This window comes from Ranitomeya imitator, chromosome 2 (genome assembly GCF_032444005.1).
Source record: "Ranitomeya imitator isolate aRanImi1 chromosome 2, aRanImi1.pri, whole genome shotgun sequence".
Lineage (NCBI taxonomy): Eukaryota > Metazoa > Chordata > Amphibia > Anura > Dendrobatidae > Ranitomeya > Ranitomeya imitator.
Genome location: NC_091283.1, coordinates 221,733,342 through 221,754,519, shown reverse-complemented (window position 1 = coordinate 221,754,519; position 21,178 = coordinate 221,733,342). Strand labels below are relative to the sequence as shown.

The window sequence follows — 21,178 nt, the reverse complement described above, 5'->3', positions numbered from 1 at the left end:
TCCCTGAGTAGTATGTGATGGTATGGCGTTGTTGCCCCAGACGCGGTGTGTGTTTCCCTGGGTTATGTTGTATGTGATGGTATGGCATTGTTGCCCTCAGACGCGGTGTGTGTATCCCTGGGCGGTATGTGACGGTATAGCGTTGTTGCCCCCAGACGCGGTGTGTTTCCCTGGGTTGTATGTGATGGTATGGCGTTTTTGCCCCCAGATGTGGTGTGTGTATCCCTGGGTTGTATGTGATGGTATGGTGTTGCCCCCAGATGTGGTGTGTATCCCTGGCTTGTATGTGACGGTATGGTGTTGCCCCCAGATGTGGTGTGTGTGTATCCCTGGGTTGTATGTGATGGTATGGCGTTGTTGCCCTCAGACGCGGTGTGTGTATCCCTGGGCGGTATGTGACGGTATAGCGTTGTTGCCCCCAGACGCGGTGTGTTTCCCTGGGTTGTATGTGATGGTATGGCGTTTTTGCCCCCAGATGTGGTGTGTGTATCCCTGGGTTGTATGTGATGGTATGGTGTTGCCCCCAGATGTGGTGTGTATCCCTGGCTTGTATGTGACGGTATGGTGTTGCCCCCAGATGTGGTGTGTGTGTATCCCTGGGTTGTATGTGATGGTATGGCGTTGTTGCCCCCAGACGCGGTGTGTGTATCCCTGGGTTGTATGTGATGGTATGGCGTTGTTGCCCCCCAGACGCGGTGTGTGTATCCCTGGGTTGTATGTGATGGTATGGCGTTGTTGCCCCAGACGCGGTGTGTGTGTATCCCTGGGTTGTATGTGACGGTATGGCGTTGTTGCCCCCAGATGTGGTGTGTGTATCCCTGAGTTGTATGTGATGGTATGGTGTTGTTGCCCCCAGATGTGGTGTGTGTATCCCTGGGTTGTATGTGATGGTATGGTGTTGTTGCCCCCAGATGTGGTGTGTATCCCTGGGTTGTATGTGATGGTATGGCGTTGTTGCCCCCAGATGTGGTGTGTGTATCCCTGGGTTGTATGTGATGGTATGGCGTTGTTGCCCCCAGATGTGGTGTGTATCCCTGGCTTGTATGTGATGGTATGGTGTTGCCCCCAGATGTGGTGTGTGTATCCCTGGGTTGTATGTGATGGTATGGTGTTGTTGCCCCCAGATGTGGTGTGTGTATCCCTGGGTTGTATGTGATGGTATGGCGTTGTTGCCCCCAGATGTGGTGTGTGTATCCCTGGGTTGTATGTGATGGTATGGCGTTGTTGCCCCCAGATGTGGTGTGTATCCCTGGCTTGTATGTGATGGTATGGTGTTGCCCCCAGATGTGGTGTGTGTATCCCTGGGTTGTATGTGATGGTATGGTGTTGTTGCCCCCAGATGTGGTGTGTGTATCCCTGGGTTGTATGTGATGGTATGGCGTTGTTGCCCCCAGATGTGGTGTGTGTGACGGTATGGTGTTGTTGCCCCCAGACGCGGTGTGTGTGTGTGTATCCCAGGGTTGTATGTGATGGTATGGCGTTGTTGCCCCCAGACGCAGTATGTGTATCCCTGGGTTGTATGTGATGGTATGGCGTTGTTGCCCCCAGACGCGGTGTGTGTGTATCCCTGGGTTGAATCTGACAGTATGGCGTTGATCTCGCTGGTTGACGTGTCCCCGGTACACGCGGTCCTCCTGCTTCCTGACTTTCAGGACTTGTGGATTATGGAGAATTTCTGGCAGGTTCGGTGCCATTCTATACGGCCAGATCTGTATGTTTTCACAGTAAGGGTAAGTGCAGACGTTGCGGATTCCCTGCGGATCCGCAGCATTTTTTGCGGTGCAGAAACTCTGCAGATCCGCACGTACAATGTAAATCAATGAGAAAAAAAATGCTGTGCACACTTTGCGGAGAATCCGCTGTGGAAACGCTGCGGTTTAAAAGTAGCATGTCACTTCTTTTTTTGCGAATCTGCAGCGTTTTTGTACCCATTCCATTATAGAAAACCGCAGGGGTAAAAAACGCAGCAAATCCGGGAAAAAAAAAGCGCTGTGGAACCGCACACAAAACGCGACAAATGCACAGGTGCATTTTCTGCCAAGAGAGGCAGAATCTGCACCAGAATTTCCTAAGACTAATCTGCAACGTGTGCACATAGCCTAAGGCAGACAATCAGTTTTTCCTTCTAGTAATTGTCGTTCTAAGCCAGATTTCAGCCCGAACAGAAGCGGATTTCCACGGCTGCCGTACGTAGCTCTGTGCGGCCTCCAGCGCTGGATGCAGCCTGCTCTGTAGGACGGCCGGGAAGGACTGGGTGTTGCCTCCTGGCAGACGGGATGAAGAATGGGACTTATTAACTGTTCCCTTAGCAGGAGTTCCGACTGCCAAATTCCCCGTGTGCTTCAGTCTGGGTGGGGTTGTCAGGGTTTCTAATTCTGTCTGTCTGGCGGTTGTAGATTAGACCTCCTAATGGCCGCCTTCTTCTTAAAATAGATGTCCCTGCGCCTATTCTGCAATTGCAGAATGATCACTTCTTCCATGTAAGTTTTATGTGACCCTAAATGTCAGCACGATGTCGTCCTCCATAGATTCCCCCAGTGCATCAGAAGCGGAGGTTGGGCATTTGGGAGCGCTCCTAGACTTCTTCCTCCGGTGGGGATGTTGTGCTGGAATAATGGCTAACGGCATAAGCGACGTTACCGTAATTTAAAGGGAAACCCAGATGAGTTCGTGGACTGGCCCACCAGAGAACCGGGGAATCTTCTGGTGGGCCCTGGCTTCTCATTCAGGAGAGTTCACAGTGCAAACCCTGCAGCTGCTGTGCAGCTCCTGCCTGGGGGTGAAATCTTGTAAATAGATTAAATGGGCACAGACATTTCAGCAAACTGCAGAAGTCATTGTTACAAGCAACTGTGCACCTAATCAGAGATGCGGCTTCTTTGCCTCCGTTCTGCTTCCTGAAAAACGGCTCAAATCTATCTTGGTTAAAGCAAGACAGACCTACAGCACAATAAGGCGTCCGCGTACATCTCCTATAATGGTGTATGGAAAAGGGCGAGAAGGAGGTGTGGGGAGTAGTGAGGAAACAAGCAGAGACAGACACCACAGCAGATAATGCTGCACATAGTGACGGATTCAGCTTATCCCAGAGCTGGATTCAGTCACACGAGTCAGTACTGCTGGAATCAGTCACACGAGTCAGTACTGCTGGATTCACAGTCACACGAGTCAGTCCTGCTGGATTCACAGTCACACGAGCCAGTGCTGCTGGATTCACAGTCACACGAGCCAGTGCTGCTGGATTCACAGTCACACGAGCCAGTGCTGCTGGATTCACAGTCACACGAGCCAGTGCTGCTGGATTCACAGTCACACGAGCCAGTGCTGCTGGATTCACAGTCACACGAGCCAGTGCTGCTGGATTCACAGTCACACGAGCCAGTGCTGCTGGATTCACAGTCACACGAGCCAGTGCTGCTGGATTCACAGTCACACGAGCCAGTGCTGCTGGATTCACAGTCACACGAGCCAGTGCTGCTGGATTCACAGTCACACGAGCCAGTGCTGCTGGATTCACAGTCACACGAGCCAGTGCTGCTGGATTCACAGTCACACGAGCCAGTGCTGCTGGATTCACAGTCACACGAGCCAGTGCTGCTGGATTCACAGTCACACGAGCCAGTGCTGCTGGATTCACAGTCACACGAGCCAGTGCTGCTGGATTCACAGTCACACGAGCCAGTGCTGCTGGATTCACAGTCACACGAGCCAGTGCTGCTGGATTCACCTCAATGCTGCTTCTGCTACTTGTGAGCATGTGCTAAAGAGAGAGAAGTGTAAGAATCTGTGTCCTACATATAGCAGCCCTTCTCCCACTAGATCAAAGAAAACTTAATTAAAGGGCCTACAGAGGGGAAAATGATGTAAGTCATGTGGCCAGAAGTAGTGTTATTTCTCAGCTATACACATGACACCGAAAATGTGTCTGAAATCACAGGAAATAACTTATCAGTACCTTCAATTTAAAGAAAATGTCTCCAGGTTTTGCTACCTAATCTGAGAGCAGCATGCTGTAGAGTCAGAGACCCTGATTCCAGCGATGTCGCTTGCTCAGCAGCTTGCTGTAGTTTTGATAATCTCCTGCTTATAAAAACTGATTTTATCACTAGAGGACTAGTAAACATGCTGCCTGTATTTCTCCATATTTATGAGCTCTGTCTAACCCCGCCTCCACCTCTAATTGGCTGTTTTCTGTGTGTAATGTGCATAGGCAGAAAGATGCCAATCAGTGGTTTGGGCGAAGTTATACCAAGCTCAGCATTCAGAGAACTGCTAGTTGTGCAGCAGAGAAAACAGGGATTTTAAGAAAACTGCAGCAGGCAGCCCAGTAAGTGACACATTGCTGGAATCGGGGTTTCTGCCCTTACATCATGCTGTTCCAGTCTGTACAGAAAACACTTTTGAGATTCACAATATTAGATTCCATGATGAATGATGAACCTGGCCAAGCGAGCTTAAAACCTGTACAAAGAAACAAGAAAAAAGACAAGATGGACACCTGATCCAGGAGGCGAAACAGTAAAGGTACCGTCACATTTAGCGACGCTGCAGTGATCTAGACAACGATCCCGATCGCTGCAGCGTCGCTGTGTGGTCGCTGGAGAGCTGTCACACAGACAGCACACGGTGATCCGGGATTTGCCGGCTTTCTTGCCAGCACTTTCATTTCTTCCCGACCGTTTCGTATTGAAGCCGTTGTTTCGTGCAGACAGACCCTTCCGTCACTAACGATGACCTTCCCTGTAATCTGCTGATCACTGTGATCTCCAGGAGAGCCGCCATCATGTAGCGAGTAGTCCTGGCCGGTTCTGGCTGTTGCCTATTGTGGTGTTTATGGTGCAGCCCGTTTTGCGCGGTGCAGTTACTTCAGGATGATGAAAAAGATGTAATGTCAATAATGTGATTTTCTGATGAGATATTGGATATTTCATTGGTAAATTATAGTTGTGCAGTACAGTGTAATGTGTATGTGAGGAGGATCACAAACTAATGTTCACAGTCCAGAATCGATGAGGCCAAGCAGTGGGCGGCCAGGTGCGGTCATCACTCACGTCTAGCCATCGCAGTATATGCTGAAAGGGTCGGTTTATCTGTAAAGGAATCCTGTATGGAATTGGTTAAATGGAGATGCTCCGCTTATCTGTAATGATCTCGTGTCACAGATCGTGGTTGTCGCTTTCGTAATTCAGCATAAGTTGCCTTCTGCGTTCTTACTGTGTCTGTGCGGAGGAACTGAGGAAATTATCCCACACCAAACACTGTACAATCTCCTTTTGGAGAACTACTAGAACACAGCGCTACAGATGGCATTCATTCATGGGAGGTAAGCGAGTAATAAAGGGCCCATTAAAGGCATATTCTCAAGTTATAGACAGGAAAGCAGGGCAATTGCCAAGTTGCTTATTTTCATTCTATCTTCTATCATTCTATCTCAGCCTCTTACTCCTGGACACAGTAACATAGCCTGAGACTTCCAGCACACGGCATAACAGGCTATGTTACTGTGTCCAGGAGTAAGAGGCCGAGGCCCCGCATGGTATGCCGTGTGCTGGAAGTCTCAGGCTATGTTACTGTGTCCAGGAGTAAGAGGCCGCGTCCCCGCATGGTATGCCGTGTGCTGGAAGTCTCAGGCTATGTAACCGTGTCCAGGAGTAAGAAACCGCGTCCCCGCATGGTATGCCGTGTGCTGGAAGTCTCAGGCTATGTAACCGTGTCCAGGAGTAAGAGGCCGCGTCCCCGCATGGTATGCCGTGTGCTGGAAGTCTCAGGCTATGTAACCGTGTCCAGGAGTAAGAGGCCGCGTCCCCGCATGGTATGCCGTGTGCTGGAAGTCTCAGGCTATGTAACAGTGTCCAGGAGTAAGAGGCCGCGTCCCCGCATGGTATGCCGTGTGCTGGAAGTCTCAGGCTATGTAACCGTGTCCAGGAGTAAGAGGCCGAGGCCCCGCATGGTATGCCGTGTGCTGGAAGTCTCAGGCTATGTAACCGTGTCCAGGAGTAAGAGGCCGAGGCCCCGCATGGTATGCCGTGTGCTGGAAGTCTCAGGCTATGTTACAGTGTCCAGGAGTAAGAGGCTGAGGCCCCGCATGGTATGCCGTGTGCTGGAAGTCTCAGGCTATGTTACCGTGTCCAGGAGTAAGAAACCGCGTCCCCGCATGGTATGCCGTGTGCTGGAACTCTCAGGCCATGTTCACACAGTGCGTTTTTTACCGCTGCGGTTCCGCAGCTGTTTTCCATGCAGGGTACAGTACACTGTACCCTATGGAAAACAGGACACACTGTGCACATGGTCCGGAAATTGTAAAAAAAAAGACGCGCTGAATAGCTCCCGGAAAAAAGAAGGAGCATGTCAATTCTTTTTCCGGAGCCGCAGCGGTTCTGCACCCATAGACCTCCATTGTGAGGTCCAAACCGCAGTAAAACCCGCAGATCAAAAATATATCTGCGGGTTTTACTGCGGTTTGATGTGCAGAACCGCTGCAGCAGGAAGTGCGGGGAGCGGGCGGAAGTGCGTGGGCGGAGTGTGGCTGCCCCCCCCGTGTTCCGATCCCGCCCCCCCGTGCTCCGATGCCCCCCCCCAGTGCTCCGATGCCCCCCCCCCAGTGCTCCGATGCCCCCCCCCGTGCCCTAATCTCCCCCCCTTATACTCACCCGGCGTCCCGGTGTCCGTCCGGCCGTCTTCTCCCTGGGCGCCGCCATCTTGCAAAATGGCGGGCGCATGCGCAGTGCGCCCGCCGAATCTGCCGGCCGGCAGATTCGTTCCAAAGTGCATTTTGATCACTGAGATATAACCTATCTCAGTGATCAAAATAAAAAAATAGTAAATGACACACCCCCCCCCCCTTTGTCACCCCCATAGGTAGGGACAATAAAAAAAATAAAGAATTTTTTTTTTTTTTTTTTTCACTAAGGTTAGAATAGGGGTAGGGGTAGGGTTAGGGGTAGGGTTAGGGTTAGGGGTAGGGTTAGGGGTAGGGTTAGGGGTAGGGTTAGGGTTAGGGGTAGGGTTAGGGGTAGGGTTAGGGTATTTTCAGCCATTTTAACCCTAAAAAAATTCCTAGAAAACACACAGACTCTGGCTAGAAAACTGCATCAAAAAAACGCATCAAAAAACGCATCAAAAAACGCATCAAAAACGGACCAAAAAAGGACCAAAAAAAGGACCTGCGTTTTCTGCCAAGAGCTGCAGTTTTTTAAAAAACAGTCAGGAAAAAAAAAGGATGGAAATCCTGAACGTGTGAACATACCCTCAGGCTGTGTTACTGTGTCCAGGAGTAAGAGGCTGAGTCCCTGCATGGTATGCCGTGTGCTGGAAGTCTCAGGCTATGTTAGTGTCCAGGAGTAAGAGACCGCGTCCCCGCATGGTATGCCGTGTGCTGGAAGTCTCAGGCTATGTTACCGTGTCCACATCCTCCGGCTACTCTGCCTGTGTGTGCCTCCTCCCTTTTCCGGCCGCTCTGCCCTTGTCCCCCCCTCTCCGGCTGCTGTGCCCATGTGTTTCCCCCCCACTCTCCGCTTGCTCTGCCCAAGAGTCGTCACCCCGCCCTTCGGCCGCTCTGCCTGTGTGCCCCCTCACCCTCTGGCTGCTCTGCCCGTGTGCCCCCCGTTGGCCGCTCTGATTGTTTTCCCCCCTCCCCCCCCCCCCCTACACACACACACTGTGGCCACTCTGCAATAATTTAGCCCCGGACAGTCTGCTCGTCCTCAGCCCCCTAGTTAGGTCACTGAGGAGGGGACCCGGTCAGTCTTATTCTCCGGTCAGCTCGGTGTCATGGCCGGGCTGCAGTTGTCCCTCGTGGTGATCTGCTGCCACGTGGCTGAATCATTTAATTCCTCTACTACCTACTGGGGACAGAGGACGAGTCTGCGCGGCCGGTTTATCACATGGTTTTGTATTTATCCATTCACTCTGAGTTTATAACTTTGTGTCAAAACCCTGAATCCAAGCTGATCCTTGATGAAGCTGAGTTGCTGTTCCTGCGGCCCGTGCACGTGGCTGTAGTATGGGTGCATGAGGGGAATGTGGGATACTTTGCCCCAAAGTGATGGCCCCGGCTGTCCCCACGAATGTCTCAAATTTCCTGCAAACTCGAATCCTCCCTGTGTAGACCCTTCTGTATGCGCGGTTCCCACAGTGTATAGAGCGCCGGACTGGGTGTGATGGTGCTGAGCGCAGCGGCACACGAGATGTAGTACTGGTAGTGACCTGGCCGGGCGAGCACGGTGTGGCAGAATGTGGGGTTTTGCCAAGTTTCGGGTAAATTTCAGAATGTGGTGTGCCGAAATCAATGCTCTCATGTGCTCTGTCGGTGTGTTTGGCATCGGTGGGCTCTGTCGGTGTGTTTGGCATCGGTGGGCTCTGTCGGTGTGTGCGGCATCGGTGGGCTCTGTCGGTGTGTGCGGCATCGGTGGGCTCTGTCGGTGTGTGCGGCATCGGTGGGCTCTGTCGGTGTGTGCGGCATCGGTGGGCTCTGTCGGTGTGTTTGGCATCGGTGGGCTCTGTCGGTGTGTGCGGCATCGGTGGGCTCTGTCGGTGTGTGCGGCATCGGTGGGCTCTGTCGGTGTGTGCGGCATCGGTGGGCTCTGTCGGTGTGTGCGGCATCGGTGGGCTCTGTCGGTGTGTTTGGCATCGGTGGGCTCTGTCGGTGTGTGCGGCATCGGTGGGCTCTGTCGGTGTGTGCGGCATCGGTGGGCTCTGTCGGTGTGTGCGGCATCGGTGGGCTCTGTCGGTGTGTGCGGCATCGGTGGGCTCTGTCGGTGTGTGCGGCATCGGTGGGCTCTGTCGGTGTGTGCGGCATCGGTGGGCTCTGTCGGTGTGTGCGGCATCGGTGGGCTCTGTCGGTGTGTGCGGCATCGGTGGGCTCTGTCGGTGTGTGCGGCATCGGTGGGCTCTGTCGGTGTGTGCGGCATCGGTGGGCTCTGTCGGTGTGTGCGGCATCGGTGGGCTCTGTCGGTGTGTGCGGCATCGGTGGGCTCTGTCGGTGTGTGCGGCATCGGTGGGCTCTGTCGGTGTGTGCGGCATCGGTGGGCTCTGTCGGTGTGTGCGGCATTGGTGGGCTCTGTCGGTGTGTGCGGCATCGGTGGGCTCCACGCAGCTCATTGATTGGTATTGATCCTGTGAGTTGTTGACCTCCTCATACAATGTTTTCGGGGACTTTGGTTTTTTCCTTCCATACATAGCCTCTGTATTGCAGTTTCGGCTGCAGAAGGAGTTTACTGCAGACCCGTCAGTGAGCTCACTGGCACAGAGGTCTTTTTAATTCCGTAATCTGTCTTTGTGTTTTGGCTCCTCTCAGTTGATGTCCAGTTCTATACAACCATCGCCGCCGTGTAAAGCAATGGGCAGCGTGCAAACTACTAGCAATAATAATTCTTTATTCCTTAATTATATCTTTTTGTAATGATTCTAAATGAAGCCATTATAATTGAGAAATAACCTGACTGTATCTTTTCTGCTCAGCCGGGAATGTGCTGTGCACACCGGTGTAGGGGGTCCGGGTTCAGGCTTCACAAGCCGGGGGTGTCTGTCTGTAATACTCCAGCATTACAGAGAAAACTCATGTTCTATATCCGTGTGATGCCGCCCGGGTGACGCCTCTTTTTACAGACACGGGAGGGACCTGTCAATCACCGGCAGCAGCGCTGGGAAGAGTCGGCCTAGTGGTGCCGGACTCTTGTCCTCCCCGGCTGGATCTGCAGAGCAATTGTGCAGTCTCGCTGCCAGGATTAGATTCCTGCTGCCTTTGGTGTGGGCAACATGAATGCGATAACAAGTTTCCTTTAAAAAGGCATTTAAAAATTAAGATCGATAATTTTTTTTTAAAGATTGGAAACTTTTTCTTTTAATAAGATTTAGGCCCCAATTCATCAAAGCAATTCTGCAAGTGAATCGCTTCAAAAAAGTCCCACATTTTTTGCACATTGTGGAGTTGCACAGAAATGTTACTTTTGTGGTATTTGTGTGTGCCCCGCTCCTGGGATGTTGCCCCCCCCACACTAGTAAGACTTGTGGTGAGGCTCCACTTCTCCAACACTCGCCCTGCAGACCAGTGTGGGCAGCGCCAGTGCTGAGGAATGGGCGCTCGTATACAAGCCGTCTAAGGGCCCCTAGGTCACCTAGAAAGTGTGCCAACGTTATTGCCAGTTTTCTCTTATGGCTGAAATACAACAAATCCCACATACACCCCGGGCTTGGGGTCCGGCCTGGACAGTTGCTGGTAATTGGAGGGTCCACCATGGTACGGGCCAGCACTATTGTCCCGCAGGAGGTTTTCCCGGTGGTGGAGCGCGCGCTCGCTCGCTGTCTGCTGCTGACTGTCGCACTGCTGATACCAGACTGATAGCGGTTTTATCTTAGATTGTTTCTTTCCATTACATGCGTTGTCTTCTGAGCGGCCGGACCACCGCCAGTTATTCTCCGCGTGGAGCCGCAGCTTGTGGTTGCTGACTGTCGCTCCCTGCGGTGCACTTTATAGGATTATTGCATCAGACATTCTTTGTGGAAGGTTTATTGGGAATCTGACAGTGATTTAATCTCTGCATACCAGGAACGGACTGATGTCTGACATGAGTGGCCATGGTCTGTATCACTGCGTTGTGTGCGCGGTGATCGGCTGCAGCGCTGCCTCTGTTCTTTTTTACCTCATAAGCTTTGCGCAGTTGTACGGCGTTGTCACGGGGCGATGCTGGGATTATTTGGGGGCTTGCTGTCTGTTTCTTAGTATTGATACGTTATTTTTTTTCATCCCAGTAATAAAAGAATTTTACAAGTACAAATATAAATGTAGTGAAGCTCATAGACTAACTGTTCACGAATACTGTTCTCCATTTACAGAGGACTTGAATGCATTGTAAGAATCCCTGAGACCCTCTGATTCTGCCACTCTTTTCCATTTTGTGCTGCGTCGCTCCATTGCAGAGATAATGTCATTTATTGCTTTTGGAGTGCAGTATGTGAAATCTCTGCTCGTATTGCAACTGGACTTTTTTTTCCCCCACATGTTGGTTATCAATTCTCGGCAGCAATCTAGTAGTTTCAGACACTGCCAAGCTGTGATTGGCAGCATCTGGTAAGGAGGGGTGAAAGCGCACATCGCCAGAGAAGACTGTAGAGAAATGCCTAGTTGCACTACAAACCAAGATTTCACATACTGAGCTCCAAATGCAACAAATGTGAATATTTCTGCAATAGAGCGACGCAGCGCAAAACAAAAAAGACGGTCAGAATCGGGGGAGCACGGGGATTGTTACAAGGTGTTAAACACAAGTGACCAGTCATCTTTAAAGGTACAATATCATGTTTTCATTGAATCTGCATTATGTGGCTCGTCTCCTTTCTCCTGGAATTGTATGAATGATCTGTTACATTTCTCTATCTGCTGTAGCGCGGTCTCCGCATGCACTGACCTGTGGTGCAGGAATGTCACCTAATACCCGTCCGTAGCAGGAGTGATCCGTTATTAGTGACATGCGCTCATTATACCACACAGGACTCGCTCGCACGTCCGGCAGTCGGTGCAGCACCAAACACAAACCTGATTCCATGAACATCTTTTTCTATTTTCTCCTTAGGTTGTGAAAACCATTGGCCTTCGTGAGGTTTGGTTCTTTGGGCTCCAGTACCAAGACACCAAGGGCTTCTCCACATGGCTAAAGCTCAACAAAAAGGTAACACTTCCGTTGTTCTGTTCTTCTGGTTTCACTTTGTAGCGTTCTCCTCTGTGTGGCCTTGGGTGTCATTTCAGGTCAGCCTTCAGTGCTCTGCTGAAAAAAGCCTGCTGATTTCCATCATCTGAGAGCAGCATGATGTCGGGACAGGAACCCTGATCCCAGTGATGTCACTTACTGGGCTGCTTGCTGCAGTTCTCGTAAAATCCGTTTTATCAGCTGCAGATCTATTCTGGGCAAGGTTATGGGAATCCTCAATGGCAACTTTTTATAAAGTCTCCAACTTTGGTGTAATCTAAGTGCTGTTCCCTTCCTGAAGTGATTTTACATACGCCTGAAGCATTTTAAATGAACATGCTATTTTTATTGTTTTACTGTTTGGCTGTAAGTCACAAAACATGTTAAACATAAAAACAAATTTTTTTTTATTTTGTGCAAAATTCGTGTTCACATGTACAATTTGGATGAATTTGAGGAAAAAAAATGGCAGTGAATATCACAAGAAAAAAAAAATAAGGAATAGTGACTTTAAAACATTGCAATGTACAAGTCGCGCACTTTGTGCTCTTTTTATGCCTTGTTCTAAAATGTAACCCTGGTTCTTCCTCAGGTCACTGCTCAGGATGTACGGAAAGATAGTCCATTGCTTTTCAAGTTTCGTGCCAAATTCTACCCCGAAGACGTTTCTGAGGAATTAATCCAAGATATCACACAGCGACTCTTCTTTCTCCAAGTAAAAGAAGGCATTCTGAACGACGATATTTACTGTCCTCCGGAGACGGCAGTGCTGCTGGCTTCATATGCTGTGCAGGCCAAGTATGGGGACTTCAACAAGGATGTCCAAAAGCCGGGCTATTTGTCCCAAGACAAGCTGCTTCCTCAGAGGTAAGGATACTCTTGAGATTCTAACACCTTTCCAATGTAATCATTTTAAGCAAGATTGGGTGGTCCCTTTGGATGGGTCATCCGTTTCAGTCTCGGGCATTCCACTTAGAGAACCTGCCGCTAGCTCAAAATATTTGAGTTATAGACGGTACCTTGTAGAACTCCCGGAGCTCCCCTGATTCTGCCGCTCTTTTCCGTTTTGTGCTGCGTTGCTCCATTGCAGAGATATTCCCATTGTTTCTTCTGAAGAGCAATATGTGAAATCTCTTCTTTGCAATTTTAAAATTGCATTTCTTCATGGTCTTCTCTGGGGGTGGGGAGGGGCGTGCGATTTCAACCCTTCCTTCCCATTACTGTGATTGGCAGTGTCTGAAAGGTAGGTATGACGGCACACACCGCTAGAGAAGACTGAAGAAACACACTTTGTACTATAAGCAGAGATTTCACAAGCTGTGCTCCAAATGATACAAATATGAATATCTCTGCAATGGAGCGACGCAGCGTAAAATGGAAAAGAGCGGCAAACTCAGGGATTTTTTTATAAAAAAAAGTGACGAGTCTAAGAATAACAGTTATTTCATCAGGCTTCTTTTGCATCTTTTAAGCCATGGCAGTGACTGGTTGGGGACAAGGTCCTGATGCTCCCACTGAAACGAGGGGAACACATGTCCTGCCCGCTTTGCATTGCACCCGCTGAGATTAGAAGATGTGATGTAATGGTGATGTCCGCTTTCGGCTCGCTGTGTAATAGTGCTGTGAAGCTTCTCCTTGATGCGGAGCCATGTCATATACAGAAGAAATAGTTCTCAGCACAGAGCTAGTTAAAGGGCTACAATTCCCCATGAAATGGGGGGTCCACTACCAGAAGACCCCTTCTGAAATGTTAGTGTTTCAAGTAAAATAAAACCCCCTGTATGCTCCTGTGTCACTGTTGCTTTCCCAGTGATCTCGGCGCTGTCTGTTGCCTTCTTGTGCTGTGCGTGCTGCAGCCGATCCTCAGCCTTTTGGCTGCAGCCGATCCTCAGCCTTTTGGCTGCAGCCGATCCTCAGCCTTTTGGCTGCAGCCGATCCTCAGCCTTTTGGCTGCCGGCTATCTGCAGCCACAGAGCGGACCGTCAGGGGCCACGGATGGACTTCTGCCTTCATAGTCCGGTTACCCGGCTGCAGTGAGCGCCAGCAGACACAGCGCCAACATGGCCAGAACAGCGCCAGTCTGGGAGCCGAGCACATGGTGTGTTGGCTCCTTCCCGTAGTGTTCCACATGTTACGGTCACACAGGACTTTTTTGCATCATTTTTTCCAGATGCAAGTGTGATGGCCGGAAACACATTATACACGGATGTCATACAGGTTTTATTCATTTGATTCAATGAATCGAAAACGCTGAAAGAATTGATATTCTGCGGTTAGCGCCGTATTCACACCTTCAGTATTTAGTCAGTATCTTACCGCAGTATTTGTAGCCAAAACCAGGAATGGAATAATCAGAGGAAAGCAAGAAAACACGTCACCACTGTACTTATCACCACTCCTGATTACATGGGTACGCCATCAATGCTAAATATGGGAATGCCCTGTATTCCTGCTGTACTGAGGCATCGCTCTGATAAAGGGCTGCAGTCAATCCTCTGTGTCAACACTGGAGATGCACAATCTTCACCACATAAACCATTTTTGTTGATTTTTACACACCGCACACATTCTTATTACAGCACATACAGCATGGTACGTACACACCGCACACATTCTTCATACAGCACGGTACGTACACACCGCACACATTCTCCTTACAGCACATACAGCGAGGTACATACACACCGCACACATTCTCCTTACAGCACATACAGCACGGTACATGCACACCGCACACATTCTCCTTACAGCACATACAGCACGGTACATACACACCGCACACATTCTCCTTACAGCACATACAGCACGGTACATACACACCGCACACATTCTCCTTACAGCACATACAGCGAGGTACATACACACCGCACACATTCTCCTTACAGCACATACAGCACGGTACATGCACACCGCACACATTCTCCTTACAGCACATACAGCACGGTACATACACACCGCACACATTCTCCTTACAGCACATACAGCACGGTACATACACACCGCACACATTCTCCTTACAGCACATACATCACGGTACATACACACCGCACACATTCTCCTTACAGCACATACATCGAGGTACATACACACCGCACACATTCTCCTTACAGCACATACATCACGGTACATACACACCGCACACATTCTCCTTACAGCACATACAGCACGGTACATACACACCGCACACATTCTCCTTACAGCACATACAGCACGGTACATACACACCGCACACATTCTCCTTACAGCACATACATCACGGTACATACACACCGCACACATTCTCCTTACAGCACATACAGCACGGTACATACACACCGCACACATTCTCCTTACAGCACATACAGCACGGTACATACACACCGCACATACACACCGCACACATTCTCCTTACAGCACATACAGCACGGTACATACACACCGCACACATTCTCCTTACAGCACATACAGCGAGGTACATACACACCGCACACATTCTCCTTACAGCACATACATCACGGTACATACACACCGCACACATTCTCCTTACAGCACATACAGCACGGTACATACACACCGCACACATTCTCCTTACAGCACATACAGCACGGTACATACACACCGCACACATTCTCCTTACAGCACATACAGCACGGTACATACACACCGCACACATTCTCCTTACAGCACATACAGCACGGTACATACACACCGCACATACACACCGCACACATTCTCTTTACAGCACATACAGCACGGTACGTACACACCGCACACATTCTTCTTACAGCACATACAGCACGGTACGTACACACCGCACACATTCTTCTTACAGCACATACAGCACGGTACATACACACCGCACACATTCTCCTTACAGCACATACAGCACGGTACATACACACCGCACACATTCTCCTTACAGCACATACAGCACGGTACATACACACCGCACACATTCTCCTTACAGCACATGCATCACGGTACATACACACCGCACACATTCTCCTTACAGCACATACAGCACGGTACATACACACCGCACATACACACCGCACACATTCTCCTTACAGCACATACAGCACGGTACGTACACACCGCACACATTCTTCTTACAGCACATACAGCACGGTACGTACACACCGCACACATTCTTCTTACAGCACATACAGCACGGTACATACACACCGCACACATTCTCCTTACAGCACATACAGCACGGTACATACACACCGCACACATTCTCCTTACAGCACATACATCACGGTACATACACACCGCACACATTCTCCTTACAGCACATACAGCACGGTACATACACACCGCACACATTCTCCATACAGCACGGTACATACACACCGCACATACACACTGCACACATTCTCCTTACAGCACATACAGCACGGTACATACACACCGCACACATTCTCCTTACAGCACATACAGCACGGTACATACACACCGCACACATTCTCCTTACAGCACATACATCACGGTACATACACACCGCACACATTCTCCTTACAGCACATACAGCATGGTACATACACACCGCACACATTCTCCTTACAGCACATACAGCACGGTACATACACACCGCACACATTCTCCTTACAGCACATACAGCACGGTACATACACACCGCACACATTCTCCTTACAGCACATACAGCACGGTACATACACACCGCACACATTCTCCTTACAGCACATACATCACGGTACATACACACCGTACACATTCTCCTTACAGCACATACAGCACGGTACATACACACCGCACACATTCTCCATACAGCACGGTACATACACACCGCACATACACACCGCACACATTCTCCTTACAGCACATACAGCACGGTACATACACACCGCACACATTCTCCTTACAGCACATACAGCACGGTACATACACACCGCACACATTCTCCTTACAGCACATACATCACGGTACATACACACCGCACACATTCTCCTTACAGCACATACAGCATGGTACATACACACCGCACACATTCTCCTTACAGCACATACATCACGGTACATACACACCGCACACATTCTCCTTACAGCACATACAGCACGGTACATACACACCGCACACATTCTCCTTACAGCACATACAGCACGGTACATACACACCGCACACATTCTCCTTACAGCACATACAGCACGGTACATACACACCGCACATACACACCGCACACATTCTCCTTACAGCACATACAGCACGGTACATACACACCGCACACATTCTCCTTACAGCACATACAGCACGGTACATACACACCGCACACATTCTCCTTACAGCACATACATCACGGTACATACACACCGCACACATTCTCCTTACAGCACATACAGCATGGTACATACACACCGCACACATTCTCCTTACAGCACATACAGCATGGTACATACACCGCACACATTCTCCTTACAGCACATACAGGACGGTACGTACACACCGCACACATTCTCCTTACAGCACATATAGCACTGTACATACACACCGCACACATTCTCCTTACAGCACATACAGCACGGTACCTACGCACTGCACACATTCTCCTTACTGCACATACAGCATGGTACATACACACCGCACACATTCTCCTTACAGCACATACAGCGTGGTACATACACACCGCACACATTCTTCTTACAGCACCTACAGCACTGTACATACACACCGCACACATTCTTGTTACAGCACATACAGCATGGTACGCACACATTCTTTTTGCAGCAAATACAGCATGGTACATACACACCGCACACATTCTCCTTACAGCACATACAGCACGGTACATACACACCGCACACATTGTTACAGCACATACAGCACGGTACATACACACCGCACACATTCTTCTTACAGCACATACAGCATGGTACGCACACATTCTTTTTGCAGCACATACAGCATGGAACGCACACATTCTTTTTGCAGCACATACAGCATGGTACATACATACCGCACACATAGAATCAGTACTGTTGTGTGCATTTGTCACCACTAGGTGGTGCTAATGTTGCATACTAGAATATTGTGCAGTGATACACTGAGTGACATCATGGCTGTACACTGGGTAATGTCAGTATGACGGTGGCTGAGATGTTTGTGTCGATTCAATTAATTTTCAGAAATAATAATTTGCAAGTAAATCAGTTACTAGGAGCCTAGTGTGTAACCATTCTCTGCTTTCTCTGCCTAGAGTTCTGGAGCAGCACAAACTCTCTAAAGACCAGTGGGAGGACAGGATCCACGTCTGGCACGAGGAGCACAGGGGCATGCTAAGGTAACAGTCCAGTGGGCAGGGCACCTGGCAGAAGGCTGCTCTGAGCCCAGCTCATCACTCTGGGGGTCTATGGGGGTGTATGTTTGGCTTATTAGAATCATTTGGTGGTCTGGCTTTTCAAACCTGTTCGACTGGTTGATATGTAAGTTTTTCCACTTTACAACAGAATTTAATCCCAAAAGGATGCATACTTGCAAAACACTCTGTACTCTCCCTCCACCCAGTTCCAATTTCTGTGTATTGAATGCAAGGCTCATCATGAATTCAGCCAATTACTGAATTCAGTGGCTCATGATTTCAGGAGAGCCACTGAGCATAGTGATTGGCTGAGGTGTGATGTGATTGGTTGTGGCGATGTCAACGCTACAGCCAGTCCACAGAAAGAGCAGCAGCGGTGCAGGGTGAGATCTCATTCCTGATCCACATTGCTGTGCTTCCTTCACTGAGTCGCCCCCTGTACTGTGATCACTGATGGAGCAGGTTGAGGTCTCATTCCTGATCCATGTTGCTGTGCTTCCTTCCCTGAGTCGCCCCATGTTCTGTGATCACTGATGGTGCAGGGTGAGATCTCATTCTTTTTCCACATTGCTGTGCTTCCTTCCCTGAGTCGCCCCCTGTTCTGTGATCACTGATGGTGCAGGGTGAGATCTCATTTCTGATCCACATTGCTGTGCTTCCTTCCCTCTGTACTGTGATCACTGATGGAGCAGGGTGAGGTCTCATTCCTGATCCATGTTGCTTCCTTCCCCGAGTCACTCTGTACTTTCATTACTGATTCTGTCTCATTTCTTGCCCATTATAATAAGGTGGTGTTCTGATTTTCAGAGAGGATGCCATTCTAGAGTACCTTAAAATTGCCCAGGATCTGGAGATGTACGGGGTTAACTACTTTGGCATCAAGAATAAAAAGGGCTCTGAACTTTGGCTTGGAGTGGACGCATTGGGACTTAATATCTATGAGCAAAATGACAGGTAATGTATTAAGGTGTCAATACGCATGAAAAATATGGCATACCCAATGTTTCTCTTGAGCAGTAGCTATGATCCAGGAATACAATTGCACGGCTGTTGGTGAGAAACTGTTGAGGGGGTTTCTCCTAATAGCAGCTTTTTATGGTTGTGCTTCGTATGCAGTCCCAGCAGAGGGCGCTGCGGTGCAGTGACACTTCCCCAATATTTCTATAGCAGAGATTTGTTTTCTTCAGGTTATACTTCTTTGTGTTTCGCCCAATTGACATCTATTCACCTACAGTGGCTTGCAAAAGTATCCACCCTCTTTGGCTTTTTATGTATTTTGTTACATTACAACCGGTGTGTAAATATTTTTGTAATCAGATTTGTCTGTGATGCATCAGCACTAAATAGTCTAAGTTGGTGAAGTGAGAAAAATATAGGTAGAAATTAAATGTATGGGATTAAATAGCTAAACATTGACATGTGCATATGTATTCACCCCTTTTTGCTGTGAAGCCTTTAAAAAATTTTTGTGCAAGCAATTTCCTCCATAAGTCCCATGCTTGGTGACAGGACGCTCCCCTCTGTGCAATCTAAATGTCACACGTCTGTCAGTATATACATTGCTGAAAGGCCACAGAGGCTGCAACACCACTAACGAAATACCATGAAGCCCGAAGACATCTCCAAACAGCACCACGAAGTCCAAGGAGCTCTCCAAACAGCACCACGAAGACCAAGGAGATCTCCAAACAGCACCACAAAGACCAAGGAGATCTCTAAACAGCGCCGTCAAGGACAAAGGAGATCTCCAAACAGCGCCGTCAAGGACAAAGCTGTTGAGAAGAACAAGTCAGGGTTGTGTTGTGTATATAGTATAAAAGAAAAAATCCAAATCTCTGATCCCTGGAGCACCATCAATCCATTATCACATGGAAAGAACATTGTACCACAAGAAACCTGCTAAGAGGCCTGTCCGCCAAAGCTCTCAACCCAGGCAGCGAGGGCATTAATCAGAGAGTCAGTACAGGGACCAAAAGGTAACCCTGAAGGAGCTGCAGAGATCCTAAGCAGAGACTGGAGTGTCTCTCCATATGATCACAATAAGCCAGGTACTCCATAGAGGTGGCCTTTATGGAAGAGTGGGCAGAAAAAAGGCTTCACTACACAAATTCTAAGGCTTATTTTTAGTTTGTCAAAACACATGTGAGAGACTCCCCAAATGTATGGAGGAAGGTGCTGTGGTCAGATGAGACCAAGATTTAACTTTCTGGCCACCAAGATAAACGCTATGCCAGCGCCAAACACTTCTCATCACCCAAAGAATACCATCCCCACAGTGAAACGTGGTGGCAGCTTCATACTGTGGGATGTTTTTCGGCAGCAGGGACAGGGATTGTTCATCTTCCAGCGAGACAATGACCCAAAGCATACTGCTAAAGCAACACTCGAGTGGTTGAAGGAGAAACAGTATGTTGGCCCCACATCTCCCTATATACGGTATGTTGTCCCCCAGCTCTCTATATAGTGTTGGCCCCCAGCTCCCTATATAGTGTTGGCCACCCAGCTACCTATAGTGTTGGCCCCACAGCTCCCTATATACGGTATATTGGCCCCCAGCTCCTTATATAGTGTTAGCCACACAGCTCCCTATATACGTTACAATGGTCCCACAGCTCCCTATATACAGTATGTTGTTCCCACAGCTCCCTATATACAGTATGTTGGTCCCACAGCTCCCTATATACGGTATATTGGTCCCACAGCTCCCTATATACGGTATGATGGCCCCACAGCTCCCTATATACGGTATGATGGCCCCACAACTCCCTATATACGGTATGATGGCCCCACAGCTCCCTATATACGGTATGATGGCCCCACAGCTCCCTATATACGGTATGATGGCCCCACAGCTCCCTATATACGGTATGTTGGCCCCACAGCTCCCTATATACGGTATGATGGCCCCACAGCTCCCTATATACGGTATGATGGCCCCACAGCTCCCTATATACGGTATGATGGCCCCACAGCTCCCTATATACGGTATGATGGCCCCACAGCTCCCTATATACGGTATGATGGCCCCACAGCTCCCTATAAACGGTATGTTGGCCCCACAGCTCCCTATATACGGTATGATGGCCCCACAGCTCCCTATATACGGTATGGTGGCCCCACAGCTCCCTATATACGGTATGATGGCCCCACAGCTCCCTATATAGGGTATGTTGGCCCCACAGCTCCCTATATAGGGTAT

At 49.4% G+C, this 21,178-nt stretch overlaps 1 protein-coding gene across 1 annotated transcript in view; it reads left to right on the top strand.

Annotated features, from left to right (window-relative positions):
• Positions 1-21,178, top strand: part of LOC138662742 (moesin) — a 77,303-nt gene that overhangs the window by 43,881 nt on the left and 12,244 nt on the right. Inside the window, exons 3-6 of the mRNA XM_069748636.1 lie at positions 11,571-11,666; positions 12,277-12,551; positions 17,878-17,961; positions 18,787-18,933. Of these exons, the coding sequence (XP_069604737.1) occupies positions 11,571-11,666; positions 12,277-12,551; positions 17,878-17,961; positions 18,787-18,933 (602 nt within the window). The remainder of the gene's footprint in view (positions 1-11,570; positions 11,667-12,276; positions 12,552-17,877; positions 17,962-18,786; positions 18,934-21,178) is intronic.